We start from the raw sequence: 20,056 nt of genomic DNA on the forward strand, positions 1-20,056 counted from the left end.
TTCCAGCTTAGATCGCACTAAAGAATTGAACAGTAATTGCAGCGTCTGTAAGTTTGAGAAACTGTACCCATTTCTAATGACAAATCCTAAGAGACGCAAAGCTGTAGCTTTAATATGTTCAGCAAAGCATAAACCAGGCGAAAACAACACACCCAAGTCTCTCTTTTTAACAACACACCTCAAATTCACATTATTTATTTTATATACAAATTCTATCGGCCTCTTCCTCAATGTATACGTCATTGACTCACATTTAGACACATCATATCTAAATCAGACTGTAAGATCGTCCGCAAAGAGTAAGCATCTGGTTGAGTTAATTACCAGGGGCAAATCATTTATAAATAACAAAAATAACAAAGGTCCCAGATTACTACCCTGCGGAACCCCTGAATCAATCCCCAACATATCTGATACTGCGTTTTTATAAGAGACGTAATAAAATCTGTTGGACAAATATGAAACAAAAAAACTAAGAGTAGAATAAGAAAACCCGTGTTGTGCCAGCTTGTGCAGAAGCGTATCATGATCCACCCTATCGAATGCTTTTGGAAAATCAGTGTAGATAACATCCACTTGAGCTCTAGCATCCAATGCTTTGGAAACGTAATCCGTAAAGATAGTTCAAGAAGGAATAAATCCATGCTGATTAACATTCAACGAAAGTTTTACTTGATTGAAAATCCTGCGATAAATCAATTGTTCGAAAAGTTTAGCAAAACAGGAGATTAAGGTCTATAATTTCCTACATCGCCAGAGGGGCCAGATTTGTGAATCGGAGTCACTCTTGCGACCTTCCAAACATTTGGAAATGTGTTCGTCACAAGTGATAAATTAAAAATTATGTATAATGGCATTACAAAGGCGTCTTTGCAGCCCTTCACAATGTAAGAGGGAATACCATCTGGTCCCTCTGTACGTTTAGACTTAAGCTTATTTATGGCATCACCAATTTCATTCATTGAGAAGGATTCCAAGTTGAACAAATCGAATGAGTTATTGTTGATAATGTCATCATAGAACGAAAGAGAATAATTCGACGTTGAACCATAAACGGACTTAAAATGATTTGCAAAAGCAGATGCGATATCTTCGATATCGGAGTCTCTCAGATGCATAGGGTAAGCACGCCAGTGGTCGACCATTTAAGACATTTCAGGCACAATAAATTGATATTTTTAAATTAAGATAGACATTTTGGTTTTGACTACTTCGAATCGATCAAACTTCGGATTTGGTGACGAGAATTTTATATAATTTTGCAATAATCAATAAATAAGTAAATAAATCTTTGCAAAGTTGTTTTATTATTTCTGAAAGTGGCGAGAAGTTGAAAATTAATTTTCGCTGGAAATTTATATTCGCTTCCAACCCACTCTACGAACTAAATGGACGTCATTTTTATGTCAACCGAGCCTGGATGCACGGGGTACACTTGAAATTTAATTAAACAGTCCAGAACTCGCTCGGATCGCCGAGATGTCGAGACTTGGCTCGGATATTAATCTTGACGTATACTACATTCATCTGGGTCGTTCGAATCCACATTTGTTCGAAGAGAAAGCGATAATTATCGGCTACTTTCACAGTTTAACGCGGATCTATCCGGATTTAGTATCTATCCGAATTGGTGGAATGGAATCAGTTGTCCCCGAAGAGCAAAAGGGGAGACGTCCCTCCGGCGCGGCGCTCGGCGTCGGTCATCGAGACGCGCCGTTTGGTCCAGACGTGTCCGGCGTGACAAAGGGCGGGCACGAAGATGTCAACCGCACGCCGGCAAAAATACAAAGGGCCACGAAACAACGGAATAGGTAATACAGGCTTCGCCCTCGGGGGGGCGGCGACCTCGGGGTCGGGGGGACAAACAATCCCCCGTTATGTCAGGGCCGGCCCTTCCGCGCGCCCTCTCGCTCCCGCTAACGCCACCGTCGCCTCTTTCACGGATGGCGAATCAATAAGCCGGGACAGTGGATGGGAAAAAAGTGGACGGGGGCCCGGTTCAATTATCGATCAAGGGCCGGGACGTGTGCGTTCCTTCGCCCCCGGGGCCACGACGGGAAGAGTTCCCTTCTTTTTACACCGAGGCCCAATTTCGAAAGACCCCGCGTCGCCGCCGCTAAGCAGGAAATTTGAATCGAAATGGATTTCTGTTCTCCGACGGAGGTGTGCCCTTCAGATGAATTGGGAATCGTTACACAAAAATTTTTCGTCACTCTTCAATTTCAGGATTACTTCAGGAGGCTGGAATCACTAGTATCACTTCTAGGAAGTAGTAGAGCAGAATAAGATTGGGATAGGACGCCCGTTCTAACCCTAAGGAAATTATGGGGGAAGTCCCACAAGACATTGTTCAAGAAAACAGCAAGTTCCATAATGCAATAAATTCCAAGCATGGACAAAAAATTTGAAAAATTTGATCACTAACGTGATTTGATTGTGTTGATCACTATCGATCATATAATAGTTATTTATATTACAAGTGGGCTAGAAACATAATTCTCCACACTCGTACTGTAATTATGTTTCTAGCCCACGTGTGATATACAGCATTTTATCTACGACTGCTAAAAATTACTAAAAAATCAATTTCCTTAAAAAAGTCTATTTGACATTTATAAAAATATTTTGAAATGATTGTTGACAATTTTGAATTGTCAGTTTCAACAACATGTTTACTCATCTGGAATAAGTGTTTTGAAATGTAAAAACATAACAATTAATGTTTATAATAAATAGTATTGTTTCTCTGTAAGTAGATAGCACCTTTTTTTTGTATTGTTGCTCGTTTTAGTAAATTAAGTCTGTTCTGATTAGGCTAAAAATGTGTTACGTAATGAAACCAGTGCGGTAATGAACTTCATTACGTAACTCAAATGAGTGCGGTAATGATGACTTATCCAAGCAGTCGTAGATAAAAAATTTTAAACTATAATTTGAGATATGAGTCATTTCTTTGTTTAAAAATAAAGGCAGAATTATTTTTTAAATATATATAATCTCTTAAAATGATTAAAATGTTAGAGTAAACTTTTTGTGGAGCATCATAAATAATTAAAAAAATAATGTTAAAATAGATCATGAATAAAGTATAGAAACATTAAAGATTTAACATATACAGCGAGTTTCTAGCCCTTATAGTAAACGAGGGTATTTGTGGCATAAAAACACAGAATGTACCGTGCACGGAGCTTTTTGCTGAAGATAAGCCACTCAAACGCCCTCGAAAAGTTTCAGGGCAGACGTTCCTGTCGTACACACGCCTCGGCGCGCCCGTACAACTTGTTCAATTGAGGCGTCGCGACGCCAGGTGCGGCCCTTTACAAAAGCGGGAATCACGTGTCGGCGCCGATGTGCGCCCTTGCACTCGCTTTGACGCCACACGGCGACGACGTTGCATAAATAGGACTCGCCGCGAAAGAGATTTAAACCGACTAAATAATTTCAACCTGACGCTTCATTATACCGAGTGTAACGAGTTACTTGGAGGACTAATTCTAACGTTTTCTTGTTCTTTGTTGCAGGTTGCGCGTTCCTTACCTACTTCAGTCCGGAGAGTGCCGTTTGTGCCCAGGCAGCTCTGCATGAGAAACACACGCTTCCAGGGGTAAGTCTTTTCCAGTTTATCTTCTCCACGCTCACTGCACTTTGCGATTTTCAACTCGTTTCGACTCGGACTTGGTCCCACTTGATTTGGGACGGTGTCTTTTACGTAGCTCGATTCGATTTTCGTGTCGGATGCAACTTTAAAATAAATACGAAAAGATTAAAAGATTACTAGATAAAACTTAAATTAAATGAAGCACTTTGCGTTCCTATACCTTAATGGTGGAGGACGCCGACACCGTCAAGCTAGAATTATGAAGTATTAGCTACCCCCATTAGCGGGGGCGTTTGAAAGCGGAGTTGGCCCTTTCATCGTTCCCGGAATATTCACATACAGCCACTGTATTACTCTCGGCCCTTTAGTGGCGTCGCGACGCATAACTGCCCTTTGAAAAGGCATGCATTGCCGACTTAAAGTAGGCAAAATAGTTCAATTTTGACTTTTTGCGATTTATGCTATATTATTATTATTGTTTCTGCCAGGCTGAGGGGAGCGGCCCTCTCGTCACCGCAACCTATGAGGTCTATTGTAACTTAAGCCATCCAAATGTTTAGGGCATAAATATGTAGGTCTTTAAACGTGCTGCCCCTAGATATTTTTATCAGGGAGGTGGCCGTGATGGCATTGCTTCGGTTGCGATCAGTAAATGAAAAGCAGGTTGTTAAAATGGGAATAGTCCGGAGCAAGCTCTGGAGTGAGGCTGTTAGTAAACAACCCCTCCTTAAAGCTCGCACAGACTACATTACACCTACTTTCTTAGGCAAGCCACACTTTGGCATTGAAACGATACCCCAGAGCAACTCAAGCTCGGGCAAAACGCTGACCATCTACACTGATGGATCAAAGAAGGCTGGAGGTTCCGGAGCGGGAATCTTCTCGCACGATCTCCAGCTGCACCTTTCCACTTCGTTAGGATCGTATTGCACGACTGCTCAAGCCGAATTAATTGCTATAAATATAGCAGCCGATGCGATTATCGACTCCAAAAAAGTCGGCAGAAACGTAGTAATCTGTAGTGATAGCAGACACGCTATGCTGGCGGTTGGCAGGCATCATACTGCATCATCGTTAGTGAAGTCCTGTCGGCAATCACTCGAAGAGGCAAACGTATACAATAACGTCACGATAAAATGGCGAAAAGGACACATCGGAATTAAAGGACATGATGAAACGGGCAGCTAACAAGTCACCGATCTCCCCTGAACCGTTTGTACCACTAGCTGTTAATACAGCATCAAAACTGATAAACTTCATCTCCCACCGAGCTTTTTGCGATAGATGGGATGGGACGGCAGTAGGTGCCTTTGCTAAGAAAACTCTGCTCTACCCTGACCGGAAGACATCTACTCAGTTTCTGGGAAAATCGAAAAGTGACTTGAGGCTTCTCACCCACTTCCTGACCGGACACTGCAGATTACGTAAGCACATGTTTTACATGAAGCTGGCGAATACACCCCTCTGTAGAGGGTGTGAAATGGAAGACGAGACGGTAAGTCATACTGTTTGTGACTGACCAAACCTCGTGTACTTAAGGGAATCTATTTTTGGAGTACCATGGCTCCAAATTTCGGATATAAGGAACATATCTTTCTGTTCTATATTAACGTTCATGAAAAGATTGGGCTGGTTTTCTGACCCTTGAATGAACAGTAAACTGTGGGGACGTACAAAGGGTCCGCTGAGGCCTAAGTGCTGTGAGTAACTCACCTCCACGTGAAACTACATACATACATGTAGATCTTTGATGAACCTTAGTATTGCTTCAAGGTTTTGTTCCTTTATGTCGGTAGGTCTCAGGCGTACTTTACCAAAAACTCATTACAAACTCGATTCGTTTGATTCTCAGCTTGTCGAATATGGAAGAAATGGTACTTTTGCCAGTCAGGAAGGTTGAGACCGACCTTAAATCCCCTTTACTGAGGCATAAAACTTCTTTGGTTTTCTTTTGCGACGAAGTTATGTTATACAGGGTGTCTCATGTAACTGGTTAAGTAGACCATAACTTCGCTATTTTAAACGAAATGCTATAGTTTTTATTATACTGTTTAATTGTACGTGAAAAAATAGGTTGACTTTGATAACAGTTATTGGTACCTAGCGTTTTTCGTTTTCGAGTTATTTTGGTTATAAGCTTTTTTTGGTAAATTTCAACATGCTCTTTAAAACTCCATATCTCAGCCAACGTTCATTCAAAAAAGATCTCCGTTTACACGATTACTCTTCAGATGTTGTCAAATAGATTGTCATTTGTTGTATCGGAGTATCTTATACAGGGTGGTCAACAATTGAATTACTCTTTCTCCATATTCAATGGCGAGAAAGTCGAAAATTTTAAACGGAACGCCCCATATTTTTTAAGCCTATCAGAAAGAGAATTTAATTCTCTACAAATTATCTATAAACATTCCCATACCTATTTATTGTAGTTTGCCTCATATTGCGAAATTTATTAAAACATGCACAAAATGCAGGTTTTTTTATTAGAAAGTTATGGAATTTTGACAGTTTTTGGTCCATGTTTGTATTATTGTTGTCATTAGTTACATTTGACGACGGGTGTAAGTCATTGAACATCATGGTAAATTATTCCAACGCCGATATTTAAAATTTATTTTGTATTGATGGCGAATGTAATAAACTTTTGGACAGGACGTGTCAAACACTTAATGAGAGATGCCTAACAAACCTAACGTCCATCACAAGGAAAAATTTCAAAAAATTGATAAAGAATTTCTTAGTTCTGGATATATCGAGACCAAAAGAAATCGCATTTTTCCGGTCACCAGTGATGAAGACAACGAAATAAATATTTTGACCACCCTGTATAAGATACTCTGATACAATATATGAAAATCTATTTGAGAGCATCTGAAGAGTAAACGTGCCAATTTAGAGCTTTTTTGAATGAATGTTGGCTGGGATATAGGGTTTTAAAGAGCATGGTGAAATTTGCCAAAAAAACCTTAAAATCAAAATAACTCGAAAACGAAAAAGGTTAGGTACTTATAACTTTTATGAAAGTCAACATATTTTTTTACGTATAATTAAAAGGTGCAATAAAAACTATAGCATTCCGTTATAATAACGAAGTTATGGTCTACTTCCGGTAGACCGGAAGTGGCAGCCATCTTGAAAATATTTTAGATCGAAAGTTCCGACTGAACAACCCATACTACCAAAATTTCAAAACTGTACGAATACTGGAACCTAAAAAAGTTTTAGCGAACCAGTTACGTGAGACACCCTGTATATTATTATATTATACAGGGTGTATATTATTACGTAATGTTAATTATTATGTATATTATTACCAATAATGAATAGGTAACACTATTATTACACACATTTATTTATATATTTTAATTGACTATTATTAGAAAAATTATTTTACAACTTATAAACTAGTAATTTATAATACTACGTATATTTACTTATAAGCCATTGAGAATTTATAGCAAAAACAAGAATATTAGTTGAGATGAGTGAGGATCAAAGTTCCAAACATACGGATATGCTTAGTCTTTCTTCTTCTATGTCTTTTTGCATCTTACTCTGTTGGATGTAAAGATTTTCCAAGCTATGCTGCGATGGACGATTTTTCTAATTTATGTTATATCTGAATTGTTCAAAAAAAAGTTTTTGACCCTATTAGGAATATAGGGACGTCGTGGATATCTGATGATTGCCGCCATATCGACTCGTCGCGCGGCGTCGCCGTATAGATGGCGCACCGACGACGCCGACCCCGTCGTAAAAGCGACGTAAACCGCGACGTGTTTATAGCGGCGACGCAGGGCCGGGCTCTAAAAATTTATCGTCCGGCCGTAATGCGCGAGGTAAACAGCGGGTTTCTATTTTGAACGTTTCGAAGAAGGAAATTTTTTCAAACGAAAATACAATTTCATTTGATTTGGTTAGAATTTTGTTAAAATTTTGTAAAAATGAAAGGGCCAAGCTGGGGCGTGTGGTCTACGCGTGCTGTTTAGTTTCAGTCATCGAGCTCGACATAAACATCACGTTCCACGTTCAACAGCCGGTATTCGGCAGCTAGGAGTCAGTCCGCGCCCGAATCTCCCCACGACGAAGTGCGTGTGCGTAAAGTCTTGTTAGTGCACGTGCCTAGAGAGTAAAAAAAATTGTTGTGTTTCAATTTTTGTAACAATCAGTGAGACAATGGATTACGACCTCTTGGTTTACCCGGAACTCTACGCTTATTATGACGGAACAACAGCCGCAGCTCTGGTACGATACACTCGGTGATACAAAAAGTTTTGAATCTTGAGAAGGGGGGACATTAAGCCCATCTACGGGCGGCCAATTAAACAATCAACAAAGTTCCGGTTCGCTCATTATTTTTCTTCCACCAGTTACTAAATTACTTCCCAGTCTCGGCAAAAAACTTTCAAACTCGTCCGGATTTTGTCGAGCTCGCTCTTGGCGGACAAACTCCTCCGGCTTTTCTTCTAATTGCATCCTTCTACCGGCTATTTTACGTTAAAAGATTAACCTTAAATAATAATGATCTAAACCATTATTTATTAGTTGTATTACACATAATACATGTAGATGTGTTGTTGACCGATCCCTTGATCAATTCAGGAAGCTCCAAGTTTTAAATTAACCCTGCCGCGGGGAACATGGGTCGCGTTTGGGATTCATTTAAATTTCAATTAAGGCCCTCGAGGCGGACTCCCCGCCACACTTCCCTTAATTAAGGCCGGATCTCAATGGTTCACATATTTCGGGACGAACGGGTTCGGAAAAAATTAACAACGGCGAAAATTCAATTACACGGCCGCGTGCCGTAATTGTTTCCGGAGGACGGAAACGAAGCTGGAGGAGAAAAATTTAAAATTGCAAATACCATCGACAACATCGTGTTGTGTTGTCGCGATTTGTTCCAGCTTTGAAGTTAATCCACCTATGTGGAGTTAACCCCCCGATTTTTCTAAAACCAAAGTAGATGCCTGATATAGCCAAAATATAGCACAAAAATGACCTTTTTTATTTGGTCATAACTCGTAAACGATGTAATCAATTATGAAGATCTATACGTTATTCGATTCGTCAAAGTTTCTTCTATCGAAATCATTAAATGCCCGAGCTTGATTCTTTCTAACCTCGTATAGCCCTCAGAAAGGTACCGCGTTCGGCTTGACGTTTATGAATTTCACCTATTCGATTTTATTTCGGTATTTATGTGTCTGATCAATCAGAGTAAAAGTGTAAAAGAGCAATATTGTTCAGAATGAAGTTTTCTACAATTTTTATACTAAAACTTTTTTTCTAAAACGTTTCTTACGATCTCTTGCTGCACCAATAAGAAGATGTAAAATCACGATTTCGTCTGATTTTCACATTTTCGACTTTATTTCGGTATTTATGTGTTTGAGAGCAATATTGTTAAGAATACAATTTGCTGCAACTTAATTCTAACTAAAACGGTCCAAATTCCGTCTTCTACCAATAAGAAGAAACGATTTCGTCTAAAATTCACCTTTTGGAATTTTTCTCCATATTTATGTATCTGAGAGCAAAAGTGTAAAAGAGCAATATTGTTAAGAATGAAATTTGCTACAACTTTTATACTAAAACTTTTTTTTCTACAACGTTCCTAATCCATGCTATACCAACAAAAGGATGTAAAACGCTGATTTCAGCTACTTTACACTCAATCGAATATATCTCGATATTTATGCATTTGAGAGCAAAAGTGTAAAAGAGCAATATTGTTAAGAATACAATTTGCTACAACTTTTATACTGAAACTTTTTTTTCTACAACGTTCCTAATCCATGCTATACCAACAAAAGGATGTAAAACGCTGATTTCAGCTACTTTACACTCAATCGAATATATCTCGATATTTATGCATTTGAGAGCAAAAGTGTAAAAGAGCAATATTGTTAAGAATACAATTTGCTACAACTTTTATACTAAAACTTTTTTTTCTACAACGTTCCTAATCCATGCTATACCAACAAAAGGATGTAAAACGCTGATTTCAGCTACTTTACACTCAATCGAATATATCTCGATATTTATGCATTTGAGAGCAAAAGTGTAAAAGAGCAATATTGTTAAGAATACAATTTGCTACAACTTTTATACTAAAACTTTTTTTTCTACAACGTTCCTAATCCATGCTATACCAACAAAAGGATGTAAAACGCTGATTTCAGCTACTTTACACTCAATCGAATATATCTCGATATTTATGCATTTGAGAGCAAAAGTGTAAAAGAGCAATATTGTTAAGAATACAATTTGCTACAACTTTTATACTAAAACTTTTTTTTCTACAACGTTCCTAATCCATGCTATACCAACAAAAGGATGTAAAACGCTGATTTCAGCTACTTTACACTCAATCGAATATATCTCGATATTTATGCATTTAAGAGCAAAAGTGTAAAAGAGCAATATTGTTAAGAATACAATTTGCTACAACTTTTATACTAAAACTTTTTTTTCTACTACGTTCCAAATCCATGCTATACCAACAACAAGATGTAAAACGACGATTTCATCAAATTTACACTCATTCGAATTGAAGGTCTGGGTGCAAGAAACTGCATTTATGCTCTACAGACTGGTGCAAGAACCAGGCAGTTCCATAACTTAATACGACTGCAAAACGTTGAAAAGATCTACCTGTTATTCTGTTTCAGTGCAAAAATCGGATAGCTCCAGGAGCCACCTGGTTTTTGTTCCATGTGGTAGCGTGTCAAACTGTTATTGTAATGTTTTGATATTGTATGAATCGTGTAGATTAAAGTTGAGCAAAATAGACAGAGACCGACTTCCGACTTTATTCCCGAGACGGAAATGGAATCATCCAGTAACGACAATAAACATATAAGCAATAATGATGTTGGCGTTTCCCAAGCTGGTCCCAGCAGAGTAAGTGGTTATTTGTATACTGCTTGCATGGTATTGAATATCTCTCAAAAGATAGGTTAATACTGAAAAGGGCAGCTCTATGGTTAAAGGGAAGAACAGGACAGCCATGTAACTATCGTATGATGCTCATCTTGCCGGTCTGATTAATATAAACGATTACGACCTAACAGTATTTTAAATGTTACTTCGAAGGTTCTAGAGAGGATTATGGCTAAAACTTTTTCCTAAAACGTTTAGAATTTGGTTTAAATTCCACTTTTTCGATCCTTTCTTGGTATTTATGCTTCCGAGAGCAAAAGTGGTGGGCATCTGTTACATTATCGCGATTTATTCCAGCTTCAAAGTATACCTCCACACGTAAGAGTAACCATAAATAAGATTAGGGATCTCGATTTAGGCATTAACCATTATCTTCAGGTTTCCGGGAAGCTTCTTCTTTGTCTCGGCGGATTCGTCGGATATAACACTGAAGAACAGATCCCGGCAGCGCCGCGCCGTCTGCGTAGTATCTGAAAACCATAACACCACAAATTACGGCTGTTTGAACTTTCCCTTTGTTACGCATTATTGTTTCCAATGTTGAAAGGGCCGAATAAAACTGCGAGGCACGCCGTAGTAAAGTTTAATGCCTCCCGTATATCGCGGACCTTATGCTCTCCTGCAGGCGAGACCTTAAGGTAAACGACTTTATAAGTTTTCCGGATGAGGTAGCCTCGCGGGGCTACGCCCGCCTCTTATCGTAAATCTCTTTAAATTTTAACGCGTTACTGCTATACTATATAATAAAGATTGCATCAAGTTAAGATGGTTTATATCGATGTATCTCTTAGTTTTTGGAACAAAGTTATGGTATAAAATTTCAAATCGCGTCGGAAAGTTTGGTTTATGTAACCAATAATGCGAGTTTATAAGAATCCACAAGGAGAGCGCGTACCGGGTGAATTTTAAGCGTGTTTTCAGTACGAAACTTGCGCGATCCATCTTTGTATTACGGTCGAAAAACAGTTTTTTGCGGCACACCTCGCGCAATCCATTTCAATTTGTTCGCCCAGAAAGTTCGGTGCATACGAATCCGGATGGACCGTATATATCCGGGCGGCGTCTCTTCGGATTTATCACGCCGCGGCGCGTCGGATCGCGACCGTTTCGCACTTGCCAAAAAGTTTTGCCGACTTGGCACATGCCGTCTCGGTTCGATTCCCTTTGAACTTCTCGGTTAAATTGACGGTCTCGATTCACTCGGATCGATCCGCGCCAATAATTCACTTAAAACCGGGAGACTGTTTTCGATTTGGTAATCATAACATGTTGCTAAAGATAGCTGTTTCGAGGCGTGAAAACGGGACTACACTCGATGGTGTGGGCACGACTTCCATATCTCACCTATCTGGCGTAGGTAAATATTTGAAATCAGAACTCGGTTTGGCCTCTGTCCGTCGACGAGCCGTATTTGTTATTCTATCGGTGCCGTTATGTACGCTCCAAAAAGCTCTATCGCGGCTACGGGTCAGAAATAGAAGCTATGCTGTTTATTGATTCAATATATAAATATTTCCTGGCCATGTGTGCGTTCCCCGCTCACATCACTCGTAATAAAATCCTTTTTCTTTGAATATTCACTTTAACTTTTTACCCTCAAACATTATTGCCTAAAACAGGATCTATTTATCTATTTCCCGTCGATCATCGTGTAGTTATTCCGGGACCATGTCCACACGTGCGTGTATATAGGTCAAGTGCTTCCTTCAAACTGATGAAGTTAAGTTTTGATCGCGTGCCTTCCCTCGTGCCACCGCCTGGTAATGTAAGAGACGATATTTCTTCCCACCCACGCTAGACGTTTACGAGCAAGTTCGTCGGGGGGGCGAAGGGCGCCGCAACCCGTCGCCTGATGGTGTGTTTACACCACAACGAGCATCCGGTCCGTTGCGTACACTCACGTGCAAATCCCACCTACACATTAGATAAGCTTGGTCGATACACGATAAGAAACATTGTCTGTTACTAAAATTTATTTGGTTTTATTACCACAAAAATGTACTTCATATCGATTATGGTGTTATATTGATTTCAAATTATATCTCTAATTTATGTATTATGGTCGTAATTTTTGGAACTTTATGTAATTCATAAAGCCAATTTGGTTATAGTTATCATTTCAGGATTAGGTTGGCACTACTTAATTCTTCTTTCTTATTATACTAAAGTAGACTACCAAATTCTCTCCCTGACTCTAAATTTCCTAATAAATCCTTTGTGATCTACATAGGCAACCATGTTATTCTTTTAGGCTTTGATTGCTTGTTCGATTTTTTATAATATAGGAAAGTCTGCCCTTTCTTCCCTCTCAGCAGCCACGTTTATATCTTGTCTGACTTCAGCTTCCTCTCACGTTGCAAGTAATGTTTGGAAAAATTGTTTCCAGATATTTTTTTTGCGTTGATATGCTTTTCAGGTATCTATACGGATCTCTTGGATCATTGTCTCTGAACTCTTCCATTTTTGCATTAAGATCGTTCTCATATTTCCGTTTTCTTGCTTCTGCACTGCTTTTTTTGGCTTCCTCGAATTCTGTTTTTCTTTCTCTTTTTCTTCTTGATATGCACATCATTTCAGGATTAGGTTGGCACTACTTAATTCTTCTTTCCTATTATACTAAAGTAGACTACCAAATTCTCTCCCTGACTCTAAATTTCCTAATAAATAGTTTGTCATCTATATAGGCAACCATGTTATTCTTTTAGGCTTTGATTGCTTGTTCGATTTTTTATAATATAGGAAAGTCTGCCCTTTCTTCCCTCTCAGCAGCCACATTTATATCTTTTCTGACTTCAGCTTCCTCTCACGTTGCAAGTAATGTTTGGAAAAATTGTTTCCAGATATTTTTTCTGCGTTGATATGCTTTTCAGGTATCTATACGGATCTCTTGGATCATTGTCTCTGAATTCTTCCATTTTTGCATTAAGATCGTTCTCATATTTCCGTTTTCTTGCTTCTGCACTGCTTTTTTTGGCTTCCTCGAATTCTGTTTTTCTTTCTCTTTTTCTTCTTGATATGCACATCATTTCAGGATTAGGTTGGCACTACTTAATTCTTCTTTCCTATTATACTAAAGTAGACTACCAAATTCTCTCCCTGACTCTAAATTTCCTAATAAATCCTTTGTCATCTACATAGGCAACCATGTTATTCTTTTAGGCTTTGATTGCTTGTTCGATTTTTTATAATATCGGAGAGTCTGCCCTTTCTTCCCTCTCAGCAGCCACATTTATATCTTGTCTGACTTCAGCTTCCTCTTACGTTGCAAGTAATGTTTGGAAAAATTGTTTCCAGATACTTTTTCTGCGTTGATATGCTTTTCAGGTATCTATATGGATGTCTTGGATCATTGTCTCTGAACTCTTCCATTTTTGCATTAAGATCGTTCTCATATTTCCGTTTACTTGCTTCTGCACTGCTTTTTTTGGCTTCTTCGAATTCTGTTTTTCTTTCTCTTTTTCTTCTTGATATGCACATCATTTCAGGATTAGGTTGGCACTACTTAATTGTTCTTTGCTATTATACTAAAGTAGACTACCAAATTCTCTCTCTGACTCTAAATTTCCTAATAAATCCTTTGTCATCTACATAGGCAGCCATGTTATTCTTTTAGGCTTTCATTGCTTGTTCGATTTCTTATAATATCGGAGAGTCTGCCCTTTCTTCCCTCTCAGCAGCCACGTTTATATCTTGTCTGACTTCAGCTTCCTCTCACGTTGCAAGTAATGTTTGGAAAAATTGTTTCCAGATATTTTTTCTGCGTTGATATGCTTTTCAGGTATCTATACTAATGTGGATCTCTTGGATCATTGTCTCTGAACTCTTCCATTTTTGCATTAAGATCGTTCTCATATTTCCGTTTTCTTGCTTCTGCACTGCTTTTTTTGGCTTCTTCGAATTCTGTTTTTCTTTCTCTTTTTCTTCTTGATATGCACTTCTTGTACTGTGGTAAAATTTGGCAAACAGTGCAATGTTATCATGAGAAATAATAATAAATAATAATAAATAAATTTATTGCCATAATAAAAAACAAAAAATACAAATTAAAGAAAATGTATACATTTAACTTAATACATAAATACAGGCAAAAGGGTCGATTTATCGCGTAAGCGATATCTTCCAAACAACCCAATCAATCAGCAGTATACTAAGTTATATAGAAAAACAATAAATGAACGGCAAGCTGCTATGCTAAGCTTATGGTCACCAAAAACGGTGCATAATGATAGTTGCTGGAATAAAAGAAGAAGAGAAGAGAAGAAAAGTAGAAGAAGAGAAGAAAAGGGAGAAGAAAAAGTTTTCAGGAAGATACTTGAAGAGCCAATAAATGACGTTTTAGGTGGTTTTTAAATGTTACAAGGTGAGGAATATTACGGATCTCAGTAGGCAGACTATTCCATAGGGTTACTGCCTGCACAGCAAACGATTTATGGTAAATCTCGGTACTATGGGTCGGGAACATAAGCACAGAATCTAACTGAGATCTAATAGGTAAACCATGCGACGACAAGCGTTGAAATATACAATACAAATACCTTGGGGTTTGATTGTGAAGAACAGTATATAACATAGTTAATATACGAAACGATCTACGGTTCTGACAGCTTAATATCTGCAAATAATTACGGTATGGGGTTATGTGTTGAGATCTCTCGAGATCAAAGATATACCGTATGCAGTTGTTTTGGAGTCTTTGCAATTTGTTTCGTAGTGTTACCGAAAGATCAGGATATGCCGTGTCAGCATAATCAATATGGGGGAAAATCAGGGAAAAACAAAGATTACGACGGATCATGGGAGGAAGGAAGCAACGGAGACTTTTCAGTGAGTGGAAACAATGATAGACCTTTCTGCAGACCACCACATTTAATATCACAAGCAGACGAGAGCGCAGAATCAGCACGCACACACAAGGAACGACAGGAAAAGTAAGATTGAAACCAAGATAAACATGAAGAGGTAAATCCAAGGGTAGCTAGTGACGCCAACAAAAGATCGTGATCAACCGAATCGAACGCCTTGCTGAAATCAAGTAATACAAGGATGGTAACACAACGTTTGTCGCAAGCATACCTAATATCATCTGTAATCTTAATAAGCGCTGTTGTCGTGCTATGACCCTTACGAAAACCCGATTGAAAGTCGTTGTGCAAGTTAAATTCTTGTAAATACTCTTGAACTTGTAGATAAAAATGGATAAAATGGAGATAGGGCGAAAATCATTTAAACTTGAGGGACTCTTGGATTTAGGTATAGGGACAACATGATCAACCTTCCAGATTGAAGGAAATGAGGATCGTTCAATGGAGAAGTTAAAAATGTGGGTAATAGGAGTAAGAACAATATCCAATATAGGAAGAAGAAGTTTGAGACCAACTCCATCAGCTCCCACACTCGTAGACCTCGAGTGATTCAAGGCATCGCGGACTTCTGACGCTGTGACCAGGACAAAGGAGAAAGAGGAGGATTTAGATGAGGCAAAAATTTCAGAAATAGTTGTCATCCTAGTCCCACCGCTAATGAAATCAATGCTATGATATGTATAGGATGTTCACAAAGGTTATTTCCTTAAAACTTTTTTATTATATCATAAACCATTGAATTTTCCAATTTTGGTGTTTTGAGGTCATCGATCGAATTCTCCAATTTCCATTTGTAGCTTAATCCCATTGTTCAGCTCTTCAATTTCATTTAATAGGTCTTACAAGTTACTAACACACAGACTTAACTTGACGCTTTCTATTTAATGAATACAATGATGGATAAAAAGATCAGTTGTCATAAACGGTTATATTATATGTATTATTGGAATGTGTGTTACATAACGATGTTGTAATAGAGTTGATATCGATTGTGGAACGATATAATTCGTTGGCTTTCGGGTAAGTGGCATAAAATATAAATAGCACACCTTTGTGACATTCCGACCCAATTCGCGGACGCCTGGCAAACTTAGTTACAGCTTCGGTGTGATACAGATGGTCGATACCGAAACTGGCGGCACAATTGTTCAGCCCACATCCTCAGATCTCTCCCATCCGGGCACGTGTACTTGTAATCTGGCGTCGTCCACGGAAAATGGCCTGGTACGGGTGCCGGAGAGAGCGAAAGTAATGAAATATGCACGCTGTCAGCTCCCGGTGACGTCTGCCGCCCCCATTGTGTTCCCCCTTGACGGGAAAATGGGTTAGGCGCCCCCGACCGCTCTCCGCTTGTCTAGTTTCTCGGATATCACATCGCTCTCCGATACCTAAATTTATTTCAATTTTTTTTTGTGTTACAACAAACTGTTTTAATTTCTGATCATCCTAAATATGGGGGGATTGGTAATGCAAAATTCGTGTTTAACACAAATAAACGGAGATCGGCATAAATTCGGCGCGGCACACACTTACCGGTATTGCTGTTAGCACCACAAACATAATTACGCTTTTATAACGGCGTTATTCGATAATCAATACTCACGGTTTATAATTACCGGGTTGGAACGCGAGCGCTGTTGCGCTTTTCGGCTTATCCAACAATTGATCTGCCAAAACAATTTCCATTCATGAAACTTTTACTTCTATAGATCAGAAACCTCCTCGTCCATACTCCATACAGACCCATTTCTTAAGGACATCAATCAGGACGTCGGATAGCCAGAGTTCGGTTATTGCATCCCCACCATCTCATCCCATCCCATCCTACGTGGTTCGCTCGATACATCCTTCGTGTCACCTTGACAGCCTACCAATGCATCATCCAACGCCGGTTGCACAATATTGGATATGCAATAGCGTATGTAATCATAATGGCACATCTGATGCGGATGGCGAAGAGTGCCGTTGCTGCATTATAACCACCACGAATGCAAAGTAAAAAGTTTTTGCAAGATTTATGAGACCTCGAAGAATTTGAAAGAATTTAAAATGAAATAGGGTTGAAATTTTTTTGCGGGGAATGCTAGATATGTCCCTAGGATTATTACTCATTGAATTCCTGGAAGTTTTGGGGGTTCAAAGTTCGCGAAGGGAGACTTGTTCTCGTGAAATTGGGCGATCTGGGAAATTGCGCCGTCATCGGGTTTTTCGACGCGCGACGTCTGGAGGATTTCCAAGGGAAAACCTAATTTTCGGCCGAATCAACGCGATAAATTGCCATTAGTGAGAATTGTTCAATTTAAAATTTCATTTTTTTCTTTTTTTTGGCAGAAAGTATTGATAACATTAAATCTGACTTAGTTTAAAATTTATTTGAAAAGGTCAGCTTCAAAGTTTAATCTTTCTCTATCTCAAACATTTAATTGCTCTTCCTCTAAACAACTTCCATATATGACCAGGAGAAAACTCTAGAACCATATCTATCTTATCAAAAATTTTTTGCTCTATCTAATGGTCCTGAAAGAAGAAGAATTAAGCTTCAATTTGGTGCATGAATTATCTCATCATCTCATCTTCATTGTTATTTTTTCCAAAAAGAAAAAATATTGACAACACGAAATCTGTCCTAGTTTTTTTTTTTGTGAAGGATTCACCCTTCGTTCCCCTTTTATTTATGACGCCGGGATCTGCCATAAATCCCTCCCCCGCTTGTTTTGTACAGGATGCTGACGAAAGCAGATCCTCAGGCGGCTTATTTATACGGTATTTAAGATGAATCATCCGATCATGATCGAACGTAATAAGGCGTAACATTGCTAACGAGCAAGAGCTCAATATTTAAAGTGGGAAAGTTTGAGTTTTAGCTGTCTCCGTGGGAATGTAAAATGTTTAAAGGAATATCCAGGAATATTGTCCCGTCGCGTCGGTAGGAATTTCATCAGAGCTATGGCCTTTTAGGGGGCAGGCGCTCTCTGAAAGCTCCCATTGATTGCGATGAGATCTTTTTCAGCGGCGAACGTGGCGCTTTCAACTGTGCAAGTCACGTCGCACTCTGTTTACTTAGTAACCCGGCCATCGGGCGCTCGGTACATATTTATTCGCCTCTTGTGCTGCTAATTCGATCTCGTTTTTTCGCCTTTCCTTGTTTTTACGATCTCCAGAGAGCGCCGCGCGACCAGAATGCTGATTTTTTTTCACGAATTAAAAGCTCTGCGCGGAGTCCTCCTCATCAACTCCGTGTCGTTATTACATTTTCAATTTTTCCAATTTTTTGAGTTGACCTATTTAATATCAAAAAGATTTATTAAAAGAATTAGACCATAATTATCAACACGAAGTAATCCCCAACCGCAGAAATGGTCCTTAATTGCCACGCCGCGTGACGGATCCATTAATATCCCAACTTAATACCGTCGATGTTCCCTCGCTGATGTTAGTCCTCATCACCATAACATTCTCATTATTCTTGGGCACCTCTTCCCGTTTCCCCCGAAAACTGGAGTTGGGGGTGAACCCCTTTTCCTGCGGATACGTTCTCAAGAGGGACTCGGATCGGACCAGAAGATGCACAGTGCATCCGTCCTTGGTCTGTATCTGGAGCCTTCCGGTTCGGCTATCTGATATAATTTCGCATGGTAATGGAGCTGGCTCCGGGAAAGGGAGCCCGAGGCGAAACAGCTTGTGCTCATTGTCTTTTCGGCGCCGACACGCCGTCACATATCATCCTGCGGCAATTAGGATCCAGGGTTGGGCTAATGCACCCTCTGGAATCGTCAGATCCCGTTTGCTTTCTCCTTGAAATGTGGACGCCCTAATGCCTCTGACTCACTCCTCAAGCTCACTTACTTTTACTGTTAGTAATTAGTTCTTGCGCAATTCCCTTACACCGAAAAGAACTTGGAAGCAACGGGGCGTTGGTGACCCCGGTAATTAATATTTATCGCAGGGAACCGGTGGCGGACAGATTTATTGAGGGGGCGGTTCTAAGCCTGCAATTAATACCGTTTTGTTAATCATTTATAACGTCCTACAATTATTAATATTTTAACGTCAGTCATTTACATTTAAGGCTTCGCTACTAACATCAATGTGGTTTCTTTGATTTTAACCAATATTACTTTTAACCGAGACGCTGCAATATAAAGGTAGGCTTACAAGATAGAAGAACATAAATCATTAAAAAAATTGTCCAAGTCGTATTTATGAGAACTAAGAAATAATTCATGTGCCAAATTAAAGCTTAAATCTTCTCCTGTCAAGAAATATAAAGGTTTGTTTTACCATTAAAATGATTTTAGAGTAATGATGAGTGTTTGACGTTTTTAGTTGAAACATAAGTAACTTTTCTACGGCATATAATACGTCGCTTTGATTTGAAGCAGACTTACAAGGGAAGTATCAGAACTGTCCCTCACCGATTTTGTTGAAATTTGGTACAGCGATAGTATGCCAAAAATAAGGTTTACGTATTTTTTTATACGTGCTAATAAAGCCCCTGGGGCGAGTTATAAGGGTTGGAAATCGGGGCGAAATATACAGGGTGTCCCACCTAAGTTGCCTCGGTCCATAGCCGAATTATGATTGAGTTTTTCAAAAAATGTTTCAAATAAAAGTTGAATTGAATCATATTGTACATATTTTAAAATTA

The 20,056-nt window shown here is 39.0% G+C and overlaps 1 protein-coding gene across 15 annotated transcripts in view; it reads left to right on the forward strand.

Moving 5' to 3' along the window:
- LOC111415491 (bruno 3) overlaps nucleotides 1–20,056 on the forward strand; it is a 318,531-nt gene that overhangs the window by 57,074 nt on the left and 241,401 nt on the right. For 13 of the 15 annotated variants that reach the window (XM_071199557.1, XM_071199540.1, XM_071199543.1 and 10 more), the window contains exon 2: nucleotides 3,522–3,604. In XM_071199557.1, the coding sequence (XP_071055658.1) occupies nucleotides 3,522–3,604 (83 nt within the window). Of the gene's footprint in view, nucleotides 1–3,521; nucleotides 3,605–7,667; nucleotides 7,847–20,056 lie in introns of those variants that run through there. The other 2 variants (XM_071199551.1, XM_071199555.1) reach the window with 2 other exon arrangements.

Source organism: Onthophagus taurus, chromosome 10, assembly GCF_036711975.1.
Source record: "Onthophagus taurus isolate NC chromosome 10, IU_Otau_3.0, whole genome shotgun sequence".
Lineage (NCBI taxonomy): Eukaryota > Metazoa > Arthropoda > Insecta > Coleoptera > Scarabaeidae > Onthophagus > Onthophagus taurus.